This window comes from Lithobates pipiens, unplaced genomic scaffold (genome assembly GCF_037356315.1).
Source record: "Lithobates pipiens isolate NorthernLeopardFrog02 unplaced genomic scaffold, aLitPip1_a1.2 Scaffold_28, whole genome shotgun sequence".
NCBI classification, from domain to species: domain Eukaryota; kingdom Metazoa; phylum Chordata; class Amphibia; order Anura; family Ranidae; genus Lithobates; species Lithobates pipiens.
Genome location: NW_027507789.1, coordinates 140,800,291 through 140,819,087, shown reverse-complemented (window position 1 = coordinate 140,819,087; position 18,797 = coordinate 140,800,291). Strand labels below are relative to the sequence as shown.

General features: G+C 44.7%; 1 protein-coding gene and 1 long non-coding RNA gene across 2 annotated transcripts in view; both read left to right on the top strand.

The window, feature by feature from the left end:
* The window catches only part of LOC143935626 (uncharacterized), a 769,099-nt gene that overhangs the window by 623,592 nt on the left and 126,710 nt on the right, over window positions 1–18,797 (top strand). The gene's annotated exons all lie outside the window — the stretch shown is intronic.
* CBX8 (chromobox 8) overlaps window positions 15,887–18,797 on the top strand; it is a 129,621-nt gene continuing 126,710 nt past the window's right edge. The window contains exon 1 of the mRNA XM_077459622.1: window positions 15,887–16,071. Coding sequence (XP_077315748.1) covers window positions 16,003–16,071 — 69 coding nt within the window. The 5' untranslated portion in view covers window positions 15,887–16,002. The remainder of the gene's footprint in view (window positions 16,072–18,797) is intronic.

The window sequence follows — 18,797 nt, the reverse complement described above, 5'->3', positions numbered from 1 at the left end:
TGTCAAGGAGTTTCTGCCTTCCAAAGTCCCATAGAGGAAATTGTTCTATTTTACATTCAAGAGATGGTCAGAGACTGCAGACATAATACAGGAGATGGTCAGAGACTGCAATTCCTATGGACGTTAGTAGATAATGGTCTGTCGGCCCTCTCACCTGACCCAGCGATACAGCAACAACGGTTCCTCTGATCAGGAGTCCGCTCACTATGAATTGCCTGTGCCGACTCCGCTGGGTAGCGCCCAGATCTGTATTCTGCCAATGACTCCTTTCTCTACCAGGTATGGCGCTAGGCTGTGTGACTTTCCCTCTGGTGGCACAGGGCAGCGGGGAAGAAACCTAGTGGGTGGCTTTGCTGGCAAATGCAGCTCACTAGTACAGCAGCGCAGTGGTGTCTCTATGGTTGGTGTCACCTGGTGCGGAAAAAATTCACTAACTATAGCCCCCCTCAATGCAGACCCCCCCCATCAGTGCAGATACCTCCCCCTCCGTCAGTGCAGACCCCCCTCAGTGCTGACCCCCTCCCATAGTGCCCCCCGGCACATGTCTATTTGTATTGCATTAAACTGCAGACCTCAGAACAGAGTGGGATAGGCACAGCGGTGTCCCTCGGACTCCCTCCTCTGCACAGCGGAGCGGACCAAATGCCCCTCCTGTGTAGATGTAAACAGAGGGAGAGGCAGCTTTGTTCCGCTCTGCTGTGTGAGACAGCAAATGAGTGAGGTGTCACCCCTCTGACAGGTGTCAGCCCCCCCCCCCCCCAGCAATGCCACTGCAGCAGCGCGTGAGGAGGAGAGGGAGGGGGGAAAGAAGAGCCCGCAGCTGGTCTCTCTCCACACAGACAGCCACTCCGATCTCCAACTGCTTTCCTCTCCTCCTCCTCTGATCTGCTCCTAGTTGCCGGCGAAGAGAGTCACCTCTGGACACAGACAAGGAGAGGAGGAGGGAAGGGAGCACTCTGGCACTTCGCCACCCCCACCTCTGTGGCGCCCGGGTGCGCTGCACCCTGTGCACCTGCCCAGGATCGGCCTTGCCTACCAAGTCATGGCTGTCCACCTAAACTGACAAGCTGGGCAAGGAGAATTAATCAGAGAAGCAGCCAAGAGGCCCATGGTAACGCTGGTGGAGCGGCATTGATCCACAGCTCAGGTAGGAGAATCTGTCCACAGGACAAATATTAGTCGTACAAATCTGGAAGAGTGGCAAGAAGAAAGCAATTCTTGAAAGAAAGTCATAAGAAGTCCCATTTGCCGTTTGCAAGAAGTAAAGAGAGTCCCGGAGCAGAAGGAGAGAAAAGAATAAGCGTAGGGACGGCATGACAGGTGTGGACAGCACAGTCATGCTTGTAAGGAAAATAATTTGTCTCCTTTAAGAAAAGGGGAGTGGCCGGAGCAGGGGAGGCGCTCGGGTTAGAAAATTATTAGGCAGGAAGGAGTGACGTCAGTAGTGAGCGGTGGAGGAAAAGATGCCCACCCACCCTCCCGAGTATCGTTGATTATAATAGGGGCGGTACGGACAGCCCATGGCAGTGGTTGGATCTTTGAAGGAGGAGAATATGGATGTTATATGCATATATAACATGGTTGGTACCCATCCGTGGTATGGGGGTTAACATGGTTGGTACCCATCTGTGGGATGGGGTTAGCTTGGTTGGTACCCATCTGTGGGATGGGGTTAGCATGGTTGGTACCCATCTGTGGGATGGGGTTAGCATGATTGGTACCCATCTGTGGGATGGGGTTAGCATGGTTGGTACCCATCTGTGGTATGGGGATAACATGGTTGGTACCCATCTGTGGATGGGGTTATCAGGTACCTTCTGGTTAACAAGGGGTTAACCTGGAAGGGGTAAAAGGTGGGTCACTGTGAAAGTTGAGTACCGTCTCCGGGTCCGGGGGTTTGCGACTGGAGGCCTAAAGTAAAAAGAAGTTTGTCGCAGTGACCAGTGGGGTGGGGTTCCCCTCAAAGACCCCAAAAGTACAAAAAGTTGGTTATGAGTTATTTTAAATGTTGTTTATTTAATCTCAAAGTAATTGTTAATAAAAAGCCATCAAGGCCATTTAATCCAAAATCTTGTCATGTCATTTGTGAGGGGATTTGGAGAGGGTTAGATATTATGGTTAACGGGTGGAGGAAGTGACTGTGGGTTAGGTCCTTCACATGTCATGTGGGGGACACAGCAAACATGTGGAAGAAGCTGCTCTGGTCAGATGAGGCCAAAATGTAAATTTTTGACCTAAAAACAAAATGCTTTGTGTGACGGAAAACTAACACTGCACATCGCCCTGAACACACCATCCCCACCATGAAACATGGTGGTGGCAGCATCATATTGTAGGAAAGCTTTTCTTCAGCAGGGACAGGGAAGCTGATCAGAGTTGATGAGAAGATGGATGGAGTCAAATACAGGGCAATCTTAGAAGAAAACCTGTTAGAATCTGCAAAAGACTTGAGACTGGGGCGGAGGTTTTTCCTTCCAGCAGGACAACGACCCTAAACATACAGCCAGAGCTACAATGGAATGGTTTAGATCAAAACATAAAATTCATGTGTTAGAATGGCCAAGTTTAAGTCGAGACCTAAATCCAATTTAGAATCTGTGGCAAGACTGGAAAATTGCTGTTCACAGAAGCTCTCCATTCAATCTGACAGAGCTTGGGCTATTTTGCAAAGAATGGGCAAAAATATCACTCTCTAGATGTGCAAAGCTGGAAGAGACATCCCCAAAAAGACTTGCAGCTGTAATTGCAGTGAAAGGTGCTTCTAAAAAGTATTGACTCAGGGGGGCTGAATACAAATGCACACCACACTTTTCACATATTTATTTGTAAAAAAAAATTTAAAACCATTCATTATCCTTCCACTTCACCATTTTATGTGCCACTTTGTGTTGGTCTGTCACATAAAATCCCAATAAAAATACATCTGTGTTTTTGGTTGTAACATAACAAAATGTGGAACATCAATATATTAAAAACAGTCATTGCTTGGATTTTATTTGAAATAGAATCGACCATTAAAGGAGAAAAAACGTTTTTTTTTTTTTTTTTTTTTTTAGAAAATCTTAAATACATGAATAATTTTAACTGAACCTAAAAACAAACGTAAAAAAAAAAAATCAAAGCTAATTTGTTGTGTGTTGTATTGCCAGTAGCCTATCTTAACCTTCCCCAGCAACAGGAAAGGGAGAAGCTGATTGTAGTATACTGGTTGTATGAGGCAATATAAAAAAGCTCTGCTTTCACACGTTTACTGGTCATTTTTAATTCAACTTCAAACATGACAGGGGAATAGGGAGATTAATCTTACATCTGTTTAGCATACATCCCAACCGTCCTGATTTCCACTGACTGAACTGTCCTGGGATTTAAACCAAATGCTGGATTCCTGCCACCTTGCCTGGCACTAGTATCTGACCAGCATAAGTACAGTGGAGTGAGGAAATCCCAGAAGGAAGCTGTCACTCCCTCCCATTTAACTGCAGCCAGGGCATTCCTCACCCCATAATTACATGTACACAATGGGGTGGGGATACTTATGACATCATTGACCTAATCTAGTAAATTAACCAGATTTTTAAAACGAAATCCGGGGACATTTTTTTTATTTTCCTCAAATAATATATGCAGTGTGTGTGGTATGTGTTTATGGAATGATTGTATGATATACGTTATTTCTGGAAATAATTTCATACCAGCCCCATAGCATTATTATATCAGCCCAATCGCATAACATCATCATTATGTATGAAAACCATGCATTTTAAAGCACATTTGAATAGTATATTATACTCACCAGTGCCCATCAGCACAGCATCCCCAGTGCCCATCAATGCAGCCTCACCAGTTCCAATCAGTGCCCATCAATGCAGCCTGATCAGTGCTCATCAATGTAGCTTTACCAGTGCCCATCTGTGCTGCCACATGAGTGCCACCTATCAGTGCCACTGCATGATTGGTGCTATCCATGAGTGCCGCCCATCAGTACCACCGCATGAGTGCCCATCAGTGCCGCTGCATGAGTGCTGCCTATCAGTGCCACTGTCTCTCAGTGCTGCCTGTCAGTGCCACCGCATAAGTGCCCATCAGTGAAGGAGAAAAATGACTTCTGTTATAATACACACAAACTCGCCTGCTTCTTGTGCTTGTGGCCATTACTGCTCTGTAATCATTACACTCTGTAGCTCAAGGCAATCCCGCCCCTCTGGACTACAATACCCATAGTTCCTTGCAGTACAGAAGGGAGGGGGAGGAAGGCTGTGCTCTGTTTTCTCCACTATGCTGCTGGGAGAGTGACTGGAGGAGGGAGCAGGGGTAGGAGGAGAGGGGCAGGATGCTGGTAGAGGCCGGTCATGTGTCCCTGGGATCACGGCGGATCTTCACCTGACAAATGGGGAGGAGTGACGGCTATAGTAGCACAAACTCAGACTGGAGCCACTCCAGCTTCTCCTCTCCAGCTCTGCAAGTACTACCGCAACCACAGACCTGGCTTCTCTCACAGCCATCGCGGTCCTGGTCCACCGGGAAAAAAAATGCCTGCACAAAACCAGGGATGTATGTATGTAAAAAAAAAAAAAAAAAAAAGCACACACACCAAAAATGCACCACCACAGTAAAATAAATGTAAAAAGCATCAAAAACATGTTAGTAAACACACAGTGGTTGCAGTTTTGGAGCATATTTTGAGTTACATGTCAATGCTTCACAGATGCATGCTGGGAATCTGGCAACCAGAAAATGCACCAGAAACGCATAAGAGTTTTTTTATGCATTTTTAAAAGAGAGGACCCTTTCACACTGATCAGTTTTTCAGTTAAAAAAAGCAGAAGAAAATGCATTAAAAATGCATCTCTTTAAAGTGGTTGTAAACCCTTACAAACCACTTTGACCTACAGGTAAGCCTAGATTAAGGCTTACCTGTAGGTCCAAGCAATATCTCCTAAACCTATATGGTTTAGGAGATATTTGCCCGAAAACGGGCACCGCTGTCTACGGCGCATGCGCCGTAGACAGCGGCGCGCAGGCGCACTGAGCGCGGCATTCTCAGCGACGGAGCTGCCGTGCGTGTCCGCTCCCGTGCTCATGCGCGGGAGTGACGTCATCGCGGCTTCGCCGAATGACAGCGGTGGAGCTGCAAGACCCCACCAACAAGATGGATGCGGTGGACTACAGGGGACAGCGGCGACTTCGCTGGCTCCTGTGTCAGGTAAGTGACACATAATGGACTACTATGCGATGCATAGTAGGCCATTATGCTTTGCCTTTGCAGGTAATGAAAGACGAAGTAAACTCATCAGGGTTTACTTCCTCTTTAAATACTATGGAATTCTTCACACCGGTCAGTTGAGTTTCAGTCACGTTCTTAAAAGTCCTGCTTGCTGCATCTTTGGTGCACTTTTCAAAACTGCACCAAAAACGCAGCCCACCTTATTGAAATGAACAGAAACACATAAAATTGAGCAGAGAGTGCACTTCATTTCGGGTAGTTCTAATTGTTTGTTTTTTTTTTGCTCTCCCTCGTGATAGGGTTTGGCAGTGGGTGGGTATATGTTTTATATTTTATTATAATGTGGTATGTTCTTTATTATTATTATTTTATAGGATGTGGATTATGTGTGTTTCTCTATTTTTTTTTTTTTTTTTTGTGTTTAGTTGTTTGTTGGTTATGTAAATTTCTTAAAATTGTCAATAAAAATTTGAATTATTTCAGTTACATTTTTGGTGCATTAGTGTAGGGATGGGCTCAATTTAGGTCCAAACATGGGTTCAGAAGGAAGCCGTTACTCCTGCCCAATCAACTTCAGCCAGGGCATTCACGGACTCCACAGCTGCATGCACACAAAGTGGCGGGGATAGATTAATGACACCAATGACCCATTATTGAACAGGTCAAATGTCACATGACAAGTTGCCCCCTATTTTCGGCAATGGCACTGTTCAGACTGGTACAACGCTGACTTTGTGGTGCCGCATTGTTTTGAAAAAAGTTCATGCGCTACTTTTGGCGATCTCAGGTGCGACTTGCATAGACAGCTGTGCATGAATCTGCACAGATGTCTTCTAAGTCACACCGGAAGCTGCACTGACGTGTGCCTTTTGAAGTTGTGAGATTTCAGATGAAGTCGTACAATTTCAAAGCCGCATTCAATGTGAACAAGAACTCAATTTTTTTTTTTTTTTTTTTAACTGTCCCTTTTTGGTTTAGGTTTTTGGCCAAGTGCATCCTGAATTTTTGGTTTCGGCACCGGAATTTTAATTTCAATGCACCACTATGTGGGTGTGTGTATGTGTATGTGTATGTATGTATGTGTGTATATATATATATATATATATATATATATATATATATATATATATATATATATATATATATATATATATATATATATATATATATATATATATATATATATATATATATATATAATCTCTATCATTTCAAAAAAAATGTAACGTAACTCGTTACTCCTGTACACACACATAAAAAAACAGTGTGGGGTGAACGTGTGTGTGTGTGTGTAACTCTAAACTGATGAACCATGAGGGTGTTTAACAGTCTCCCGCCCGCTGTATAAATGATGGCGTAGCTTGCTCTGGGATGAAGTCAAATGACGGCGCCCAGTTTGGCTGTAATCGATGGGACATGGCACTATCCTGAATTCAGCAAAGAGCCACAGCTGCGGCTCTTTAACCATGTGATTGGACACAGCCAAACAAGGAGATGCCGTTTATCGGCGCTCCTTATCTCACACTAACAGAGTGTGAGGAGAGGAGAGCCAACCAGTGGCATCTCCTCACAGGGTAGACAAGTAAAGGTAATCGGGGGACTGATCATCTGTGCCCTGATTTCAATGCAGCCCCAACAGTGCCCATCAGTGACATCGGTGCCCATTAGTGCTGTCCATCAGTGCCACCTATCATTGCCCATATGTGTTGCATATCAGTGCCCATAAGTGCTACCTATCAATGCCCATATGTGTTGCATATCAGTGCCCATAAGTGCTACCTATCAATGCCCATTAGTGCTGAATATCAGTGCCACCTATCAGTGCTGCATATCAGTGCCACCTACCATTGCCCATAAGTGCCACTTTTAAATGCCTATCAATGCCATTCAGTGCTGCCTATCAGAGCTGCATATTAGTGCCACTTCATCAGTTACACCCCATAAGTGCCCTTCAGTTCAGCCTATCGGTGCCTATCAGTGAAAAATTACTTATTTACAAAAAAAGAGATTAAGAAAAACAATTTTTATTTCAAAAATGTTTTTGTTCTTTTTTGTTTTGTTTTTTAGCAAAAAATATCCAGCGGTGATTAAAGCAGAGTTCCCCCCAAAAATGGAACTTCCGCAGATCTGATTGCCCCCCTCTGGTGTCACATTTGCCACCTTTTGGGGGGGAGGGGGGAGCAGATACCCGTCTAACCCATGTATTTGCTCCCACTTCTGGGAAAAGATGGCCACAATCTTGCGTGGTGATCTACGCAATGTCCGGCCCCTCCTCCTTCTGCCCCTCCTCCTTCTGGGAGACGCACAGGTCCCAGAAGATGACGGGACCATTCAGAAAGCGCAGCACGACTTGCGCATGCGCAGTAGGAAACAGGCTGTGATGCCTCAAGGCATGACTTCCTGTTTCCTTTAGTAAGGATGCCGGTGTAACGACATATTCAGCAACCCATTGCAGTTTGCTACGGAAGTGACGTTCCTACACCCCACACTCGTACACAGTAAGGATACACTAAGAAGGGGGAAAGCGGACATGTTACACCCACTGGAGTTTTGCATTTTACACGTATTTATAACAGTTAAGTCCGTTTTTATATAGTGAAATATAGAACTTGGAACTCCCTCTGACTACTTAGATCTTGAATTTTAAAAGCAGCGGCAACCCTGCTCATCTCACAGGTTTGCTAATCTGGCAGAAGTTCACTGCTTTTAAAATTCAACATCTAAGCAGTCAGACGGAGTTGTAAGTCCTGTATTTCACTATAGAAACGGATTTTACTGTGATAAATGCATCTAAAATGCAAAACTCCGGTGGGTGTAACAACATGTCTGCTTTCCCCTTTTTAGTGTATCCTTACTGTGGAGTGTAGCAAGATGGCGCGACGGAACGTCACTTTTGTAGCAAACTGTGATGGGTCGCCGAATATGCCGTTACACCGGCGGCTGCACCTAGAGCCAAAGAACGGGTCGGCTTCAGACAGGTAAGTATCCTTATTTTAAAAGTCAGCAGCTGCAGTATTTGCACTTTTAATTGTTTTTCACCCAGGCTGCAACTCCTTTAACCACTTAAGCCCCGGACCATGTGGCTGGTCAATGACCAGAGGACTTTTTACAATTTGGCACTGCGCTGCTTTAACTGGTAATTGCACGGTCATGCAATGTTGTACCCAAACAATGTTTGCGTCCATTTTTAAGTAGAAATGGAGCTTTCTTTTAAAGGTATTTGATTGACTCAGCGATTTTTATTTTTTGCGATATAAATGTAAAAAGACCGAAAAATTTCCAAAAAATTTATATTTTCTAATTTTTGTTATTAGAAAAATCCACTAAACTCAATTTTAGTCATACATTTAGGTCAAAATTTATTCAGCCACATGTCTCTGGTAAAAAGAAAAGTCAAACGTATATTTATTGGCTTACACAAAAGTTATCACGTCTACAAACTAAAGTACATTTTCTGGAATTTACGCAGCTTTTAGTTTATGACTGTCTATCTCATTTCTTGAAGTGCTAAAATGGCAGGGCAGTACAACCCCCCCCCCCCCCCCCCCCCCAATGACCCCATTTTGGAAAGTACACACCCTATGGAAATTGCTAAGAGGCATGTTGAGTCCATTGAATATTTTTTTTTTTTTTTTTTTGTTTTTTGTTTTACAAAAAGTTGTCACTGAATGATATATTGCTCACACGTGCCATGGTTATATGTGGAATTGCACCCCAAAATACATTCTGCTACTTCTCCTGAATACGAGGATACCACATGTGTGGGACTTTTTGGGAGCCTAGCCGTGTACGGGGACCTGAAAACTAAGCACCACCTTCAGGATTTCTAAGGGCGTAAATTTTTGATTTCACTCCTCACTACCTATCACAGTTTTGAAGGCCATAAAATGCCAAGATGGCACAACCCCCCCCCCCCCCCCCAAATCACCCTATTTTGGAAAGTAGACACCCCAAGCTATTTGCTAAGAGTCATGGTGAGTATTTTGCAGCTCTCATTTGTTTTTGAAAATTAAGAAAAAAAAGTTTTTTTCAAAACGTTGTGACAAAAATTAAGGTCTGCAAAATACTCACCATACCTCTCAGCAAACAGTTTGGGGTGTCTACTTTCCAAAATGGGGTCATTTGGGGGGATTTTGTGCTATCTGGGCATTCCATGGCCTCCGAAATTGTGATAGGCAGTGAGGAGTGAAATCAAAAATTTACCCCCTTAGAAAGCCTGAAGGCGGTGCTGGGATTTTGGGGTCCCGTACGCAGATAGGCTCCCAAAAAGTCCCACACATGTGGTATCCCCATACTCTGGAGAAGCACAGAATGTATTTTGGGGTGTAATTTCCCATATGCCCATGGCATGTTTGAGCAATATATCATTTAGTGACAACTTTGTGCAAAAAAAATAAAAATAAATAATAATAATAATTTTGTCTTTTTTCCGCACCTTTTGTCAAAATAGGAAATATTCCATGGACTCGACATGCCTCTCAGCAAATAGCTTGGGGTGTCTACTTTCCAAAATGGGGTCATTTGGGGGGGGGGGGGGGGGGGGTTGAACTGTCCTGGCATTTTATGCATAACATTTAGAAGCTTATGTCGCACATCACCCACTCTTCTAACCACTTGAAGACAAAGCCCTTTCTGACACTTTTTGTTTACATGAAAATTTATTTATTTTTTTGCAAGAAAATTACTGTGAACCCCCAAACATTATGTATATATTTTTTTAAAGCCAAGGCCCTACAGATGAAAATAGTGGGTGTTTCATTTTTTTTTTCACACATAATTTGCGCAGCGATTTTTTCAAACGCATTTTTTGGGGAAAAAACACACTTTGTTTAATTTTAATGCACTAAAAAACACTATATTGCCCAAATATTTAATGAGAGAAAAAAGATGATCTTAGGCAAAGTACATGGATACCAAACACGACATGCTTTAAAATTGTGCAGAAACGTGCAGCGGCAACAAACTACATACATTTTTAAAAGCATTTAAACTCCTTTTACAGGTTACGACTTTAGATTTACGGAGGTCTACTGCTAAAATTGGTGCCCTTGATCTGGCCTTCGCGGTGATGCCTCACATGCATGGTGCAATTGCTGTTTACGTATGAGGGCAGACCGACGCTTGCGTTCGCCTTTGCACGAGGGCGGGGGGGGGTGGGATTTTATTTATTTTTGCTTTTTTTTATTTTATTTTTAAACTGTTCCTTTCATTTATATATATTTTTTTTTATTGTTATCTCAAGGAATGTAAATATCCCCTATGATTGCAATAGGTAGTGACGGGTACTCCTTTTTTTTTTTTTTTTTTTTTTTTTTTAAATTAGGGACTATTAGACCCTAGATCTCTCCTCTGCCCTCAAAGCATCTGACCACACCAAGATCAGTGTGATGAAATGCTTTCCCAATTTCCCAATGGCACTGCTTACATTCGGCGAAATCTAAGTCATGAAATGCTCGTAGCTTTCGGTTTCTTAGGCCATAAAGATGATTGGATCCATTCTGGTCTCTGATCAGCTCTGTGGTCAGCTGGCGGAACCACCGGCTGCATTCTCTGTTGGGACAGGAGAGCCAGAGAAAACCATGGAAGACTGTGGGGGGGGGGGGGGACACATTCCCTCCCACTGCTTGTAAAAGCAGTCTAGAGGCTAATTAGCCGACCGCTGGCTGAAAAGAATGATCTCAAGATGATACCTAAACCTGCAGGCATCATTCTGGTATAACCACTCAAAGTCCAGCAACATACCAGTATGTTGCTGGTCCTTGTTGGGCATATATTGTAATCAACTGTTTCCACCTGAATGCCAGGTTGGTCAGTGAATGGGGGGGAAGTATGGGTGCTGCAGAAGTGGTGGGTTCCCAATTAGGTTTGGCGAATGCAGCAGGAAGGGCACTATGCCTGTCTTCGTCTTCTTGGTGGCAGCGGGACTCTACTTGTGCTTGCCAGCTTGAACTGCACTTATGGGACTCGCCACGTCACCAAGTGTTACTGCAGTGCTGGATGTACGACTAGGGTGTACTAGGCTGCTGGTGTTTGCCAGTTCACCAGAAGGAATAGCGGTGCTAGTACTGCTCTGCATACGGATGTACGGATCTTGCACATCAACAACAGAAGAAGTAGTTCGGGGTCGGGTACGCCTGACCTTGGCAGGGACCACAACTTCGTCGTCAGAGCTGTCATGGAGCTGCTGTCGTCTACAGGATCGTATTCTGAATCTGGCAGATAGCGGTGCTAGTACTGCTCTGCATACGGATGTACGGATCTTGCACATCAACAACAGAAGAAGTAGTTCGGGGTCGGGTACGCCTGACCTTGGCAGGGACCACAACTTCGTCGTCAGAGCTGTCATGGAGCTGCTGTCGTCTACAGGATCGTATTCTGAATCTGGCAGATGAGTGACTTCCTCTTCACTATCTGTCATGCTCAGAAACGTGTAGGCCTCTTCACTAGTGTACCTTCGATTTGCCATTTTGGGCTCTAAATTTAGTGGTACACTAGTGAGACTCACAGGTAAAAAAAGCTCCTAGGCTGTTAGCGACTGTATCAAAAGGCTACCAAAAAAACTGTTAGCGATCGCAGGGATCAAGCCTGACTCTGCGAACACTGCAGTTATGTGTGTTTAATGTTTTGTGACAGTGATCGATCGATACTGCACTTGGGTGGGCTGGGCGGAGGGGCAAAACGCAGGTGCTAGCAGGTATCTGGGCTGATCACGCTAACACTGCATTTTTCAGAACCCTAAACTGCTGGGCGCGCTAGTATAGATCTGATCAGATATCGATTTGTTCAGATACTATACCACTAAGGGAGGTGTATGCTTTGCGCGTGGGTGTTAGTGGTACTGGCACTAACCTCACGCTCCCTGGGGCAACACAGACCCTATCTGACCCTAAACCCTAATTGATATCACCCGCTGGGCAATCAGGGGGTTAAACCTTTATTAGATAATAAATGGCGAGTGCCCTGACTATATATATATATATATATATATAATAAAAAAAAAAAAAAAAAGTAACTAACCAGCGTCACCCATAACAGTTATACGGTGATCACTGGTGAAAGGGTTAACTAGGAGGCAATTAGGGGGTTAATAGGTAGTATATGGGGGTCCACGATGCTATAAAAAGCTGACGGCGAACCTAAATACCTAACTAGCAGCACCTGTGACACTAATACAGCGATCAGAAAAATTATCGCTTAGTGACACTGGGGTGATCACGGGGTTAAACCTTTATTGAGGGGGTTGGGGGGGGGGTACTCTAGACCTAAAGGGGCTAACCCTAACTGCCCTAACTGTTATTGCAGTCACAAATTACACCAATGCAATAATAATAAAAAAATAAATAAAATGCAATTGGTGTCACTGTGACAGGGGGTGATGGGGGGGTTGAAAAGTGTGCCTAGAGTGGTGATGGCAAACCTTGGCACTCCAGATGTTTTGGAACTACATTTCCCATGATGCTTAGCTACACTACACAGTGCATGAGAATCATGGGAAATGTAGTTCCAAAACATCTGGGGTGCCAAGGTTCGCCATCAATGGCCTAGAGTGTTCTACTGTAAAGTGTTGTGTTGGTGCAACTAACTATGATCTTCTCTCCTCGGTGCCGGAATGTAAAAGAGCAACACGAGGAGAGAATACATCACTTCCGCTGCTCCAATTTACATTACAGGAACAGAGGAAGCGTTCTATATGTCAGGAGTGATCGCGAGGGGGGTGGCCATAAATGAATTGCCTCCCCCCTCATCTATGATCGCTCCTTAATGGATTCTGACCGTCTCAGGCACCGGGGGGGGGGGGGGCGCCCCGATCGGCCCCACACCCACGGGCAGTCATGGACCTACAGGTACGCCAATATGCCTGCCCGTGCCATTCTGCTGGTTAAATACCACCAAAAGAAAGTGTGAAGAAAATGGTAAAACATTCATTTGGGTAAGTTTTGCAATTGTCATTCAGAGTGTGAGAGCACTGAAAGCTAAAAATTGGCCTGGGCAGGAGGGGGTAAAAGTGCCCAGTATTGCGGTGGTTAGTGTGGCCTATGGAGAATTGTGTTTTTTGGGATTCCATAGACTTGCACAGTTTTATGTGTTAACATTTCGGGTATCTATTTACTCGGCATAACCTTATCTCTTATATTTTACAAAACTATTTTTTATCAAATTATGTTTGATTGCTCTAAAATTCATTTAATTTTATTGTATTTTTTTTCCCGAAAATATGTATGTAGCGCTGGCTCCTGACAAGCATGCACTATATGTTTTTGAAAGTTAATATTCCTGAAACCACAATTGGGTTTTAGGGCTAATTTTACTAAATTATGATTTCAGTACCAGTCCAGCTGGGTTGCATTGGGTTCTCCTTGGCAGCAGGTGTCGCTGTCATCACCGGCAAGTGTAAGAATACAGTTTAGCTCAGTTTAGCTAGGTGTAATGAGTGCCACATTTTCACGGAATCAGCCCAGTGGGAGTGTTCTCCTGCTGTGCATTCTGGGAGGTGGTACTTAAGGTACTGACATCACATGCTACAGGTTCCGTTCCAGAAGATTTTTCTGTCTGTTTGGTTCTGGTCCTCTTGACCAGCCCCCATGGCCCTCCTGGCCTGGGGTGCAGTTCCATGCATTTCTAAGTCTCGGAGCTGGCTAGCCCAAGGCGAAGCAACTGCAGGGACAGGCCTGAATGGATATCGGGGCCTGGTGATTCAAGGGTGGTCCAGTGCTGTCTCATCTTAGGGAAAGGCTCAACTGGAGAAGCATCCAGGGGAGGACTCTTCAGGAGAAGGCCATGCGCAAGGCTGGCTTCTCTGAAGGAGCCTGGAGGCTCAGTATAAGGACACTTTATGGATCCACACTCATATGGTATTGCTGGATTGGCTGAGAGATACTGGTACAGTATGATAGCTCTTTAAATTTGTCTATGTCCCTCAGTAACACTCAAGTCTGTGGTAGAGACTTTTCTCAAATATTCTATGCTTAAATCTGTGGCAGAGTCTTTCCTTAACACCTTACCGGCTGCTAGGCCTAGTGAGAGGAGGTCTATCCGGGGGTTGTGAAATCCAGCTGTGAAACGGTTATTCTCTGGATTTCTTCTGTAGCGCGTGCTCTTCAGGAGCCGCCGCTATGCGTTTTTCTAAAGTTGCCTAAACTGCAGTTTGGTTACAATTATCTAAATTGGGCCTAAGCATCAGTCTGACAGGACTATGAGATGTTCACCGTGGCCACAGGGGGCACTGTCTCTTCTGGCAGGTATGGAACTATGGTCTGGTCAGGTGCTTAAGTTACTCTCTCTCTGAGCCGGTCCAGTGGGAGTGGCACTCTCGCTGAGCTTTCAGGGAGAGGGAATTTAAGATGCGGGGGACACATGGTTCGGGGTCCCGGTCCAGAATGATGTGCTGACTTCATGGTCCTGGTCCTCCTGACCAGCCCCCAGGAAGGCTATGGCCTGGGGTGCGGATCCACACGACTTTAATGTCTCGGGGCTGGCTAGCCTGATGCAAGGAAACTAAGGAAGGATTCTGAGGTGGTTGGGTGCCGTCTCCGGTTCGGGAGAGACCCAGTGTACTTCCAGCATTCCAGGGGAGGACTCTTCAGAAGCACACCACGTATGGGTTTTTTTCTTAGCAAGAGCCTGGAAGGGCTGAAGTAACCAAGAGAATCCGGTTTCGTGGATATCACCAAGTAGGCTGAGAGATCCAGGTATCCCACAAGTGTTCTACAGTTTAGTTTTCCTATGGGTCCTACAACAACGTCTGTGACAGAGACTTGTTCCTGAGTAAGCACCAAGTTGGCTGCTAGGCCTTGTGAGAGAGGGACTGTCCAACCTGAGTGATCATCCAGTTGCGTATGGCTATTCTCTGGATGCAGTCAAAGTAAGCAAGTTCTTCAACGTTTTTCTGACTTTGACACGAAGAGTACCTGAACCCTCTTTCCAACCCTCTGATCCCAAGTTGAAAGACTGTTCAATTGTCTGAGTTTTGCAAATAAAATCCATTCAAGTGGATCTATTGTCAGTCTCAAGTTACTGGGTCATTACCACGGGACAACCCCTAGACATGCTACAAGGAATACGGAAGGTAACGGTAAGCCCCAAAATAACCAGCAGCTCCTTTGGTGGTTAGTGCTACACTTCTATAAAAGATTTTCCATTTTTGGTTGTCCGAAGTACCTGAACTTCCTCCTAACCTCTACCCTAAACTGAGAGATTCTGTTTCTACTTCAAATAACCCAAAAGAAGATCCAGTGTCAGTTTCTACATTTCTTTGGGCTATCTACCGCGGGAACGGAGACAAGTAGGTAACGGTAAGCCCAATAAAACCAGCAGCTCCTTCGGGGGTCAGCGCTATGTATTTGATAAATAACGTTTGCACAAACTTGCAGCGACCACCATTGTGTTGTGTGGGGTCTCTGCTTTCGGTAAAGATATACTTTCTGAGGGATTTCTAGATAAGAGGCAGATTTTACCATGTGCGCACAAAGTGCTTATTGAGAGAGTAATATGAGCGGTATTATCTACTCTACATGACGTCAATCAGTCAGCCTCTCAGCTGGAGCTGTCACATCTATTTACATAGCAGAGGGAGCCGTGACGTCAGCTGTCCAGCCGTACGTCTCGGAGAGGCTGATGACGTAGAGCCGTGACTCATTACTCTCAATGACAGGCCGGGGGCGGAGACGTCATGCGGCCAATCCGATGGCTGTACATTCCATCCTTTTACATTAGAAACCACGCTAGCAACAGGTGGTGACGTCACGGGGAGCGCGCTGCGCGGCCCCGCGGTGCTGAGCATGGAGCTTTCTGCGGTCGGCGAGCGAGTATTTGCGGCAGAATCGCTGCTTAAAAGACGTATCCGGAAGGTGGGTGCACGGTGCGCTTGTCGGGACCCTGAGTAGGCCCCAATCCTCGGCCTGGCCTGATCTTTATAGCCGAGCGCAGGCAGGGGGCGCTGGGGAGCTTTACAGGAGACAGACCTGTTCTGTGCTCATCTGACAGGCTGGCCTGCTGTGTGAGGGAAGGTGTGTGAGAGATGGACTGAGGTGTGAGGACAGCTGGAGCAAGGGAGGGAGGGAGGCCGGGACAGAGCACAGCCTACCACGGCCAGCTCCACTGACAACCAGGGGGAGAGGAGAGCCCTACTACTACCACCCCCAATATACGTCCTATCGCTACACAGGGGGAGAGGAGAGCCCTACCACTACCCCCAATATACGTCATATCACTACACAGGGGGAGAGGAGAGCCCTACCACTACCCCCAATACACGTCCTATCACTACACAGGGGGAGAGGAGAGCCCTACTACTACCACCCCCAATATACGTCCTATCACTACACAGGGGGAAAGGAGAGCCCTACCACTACCCCCAATATACGTCCTATCACTACACAGGGGGAGAGGAGAGCCCTACTACTACCACCCCCAATATACATCCTATTACTACACAGGGGGAGAGGAGACCTCTACTACTACTAGCACCCCCAATATACATCCCATTACTACATAGGGGGAGAGGAGAGCCCTTCCACTACTACTACCACCCCTAATATACATCCTATCACTACACAGGTAGAGAGGAGAGCCCTACTACTACTACCCCCAATATACATCCTATTACTGTACAGGGGGAGAGGCGAGCTCTACTACTACCCCCAATATACATCCCATCACTGTACAGGGGGGAGAGGAGAGCCCTACTACCACTACCCCCAATATACACCCCATCACTGTACAGGGGGAGAGAAGAGCTCTACTACTACTACCCCCAATATACATCCTATCACTGTACAGGGGGAGAGGAGACCTCTCATAATACTACCACCAATATACATCCTATCACTTTACAGGGGGGTAGGAGAGCTTTACTACTGCTACCCCCAATGTACATCCTATTACTGTGTATGGGGAGTGGTGTACTACTACTACCAAGAATATACCTCCTACTAATGTGTGTGTTTGTATTGGAAAGGTGTACTACCGCCGCTACACCTCATATCCCTCTGTATGCTACTAATACACCAATCATTACTGTTTTAAGATACCATATTCTCATTTATTTATTTAAGAAAAAATGATTACGGTTTGTGTATCAGGAGAGCTGTACCCTGTACTACTAAAAATGTAAACGTCAGTATGCCTATTCTTGCCACATGTATGGAGAGAGCTGTACTCTATACTACTAGTCTACTACAACTTTGCCTTTTTTTTTTTTTTTTTTAATCTTTGAAGACTTATTGTTACTGTGTAGGGCTGAAACAACTAATCAATTACCATTTTCATAATCAAAGTGGTTGTAAACCCTTATAAACCACTTTGACCTACAGGTAAGCCTAGATTAAGGCTTACCTGTAGGTCCAAGAAATGTCACCTAAACGGTTTAGGAGATATTTGCAAAAAGACAGGAACCGCTGTCTATGGCGCATGCGCCGCAGACAGCGGCGTGCAGGCGCACTGACCACGCAGCAGATCATGGCAATATGCCGCTCGTGCCGGCTCCCATGCGCATGCACGGGAGTGACGTCATCGCGGCTCCGGCGAATCACAGCGCCGAGCAGCGAGACCTGGAAGTCACTCCGGGATACATGGCAACGGTGAAGATAAAGGAGGAGGACTGCTTCAGGGGCTTCGTTCTCAGGTAAGTTATTCATAATGAGCTAGTATGCTATGCATACTAGCTCATTATGCCTTTGCCTTGCAGGTTGCATTTAAAAAATAAATAAATAAATAAAGTGCCTTTTACTTCCTCTTTAATTGGCCAGTAATAACGCGGGGTTAAAAAGAACTAAAACTAGCCCTTTATAGTACAAAAGAGCAAATAATCGCTACTGTAAATATTTCTACAGTAAAAAAAAGAAACCTCAAAGTAGTGATTATTTTGCTTTTTTTTTTTTTGTACTGTAAAAGGGCTAATTGTAGTGTGTGTTTTTAATTTTTTTTTTTTTTTTTTACCCCATTATGTTACTAAACGTGTTAGGCCTGGTTCACATCTATGTGTTTTTTTTTTTTTTTTTTTTTTTTTTTTGGTGCTTTTTGTAGAAACAGCACAGTTAATTTACATGGTTTCCTATGGGACACGTTCACATCGAGGCTTTTTTCAGGCTCTCTGTATTTGGAAAGGGTCAGGGGCTTTTTTTTTTTTTTTTTTTTTTTTTTGTTCAATGGAGAAGCTGCAGAAAAGTATGTAATGTGTTTTTGCAGCAATTTATGTTTTTTTTTTTTTTTTTTATCTGCCCAACAACAAATTGGCCAAAAAAAATGCAAAAACACAAATCACAGCAAAATCAAAACACAGATCAAAAGCAAACTGCATAGGTGTGTACTGAGCCTTATGCTGGCCACACGGATCAATTTTCAGATGGGAATATTCCGACAAAAAATCTTTGTACATTTGCTGAATGAAAGAATATTTGAAATTTTCACTTGGTTTTTAACATTCTGTTATTAAAATAATTCTAATGTCTGAACAAAAAACACATATACTGTCTGAAAATTGCTTTGACCAAGAAGTTTTCTATTGTTTCCAAATTTTCCTGTCACTGTGGTTGAAAATGAACTTCATTTTGACTCCACTAACGATTAGAGAATC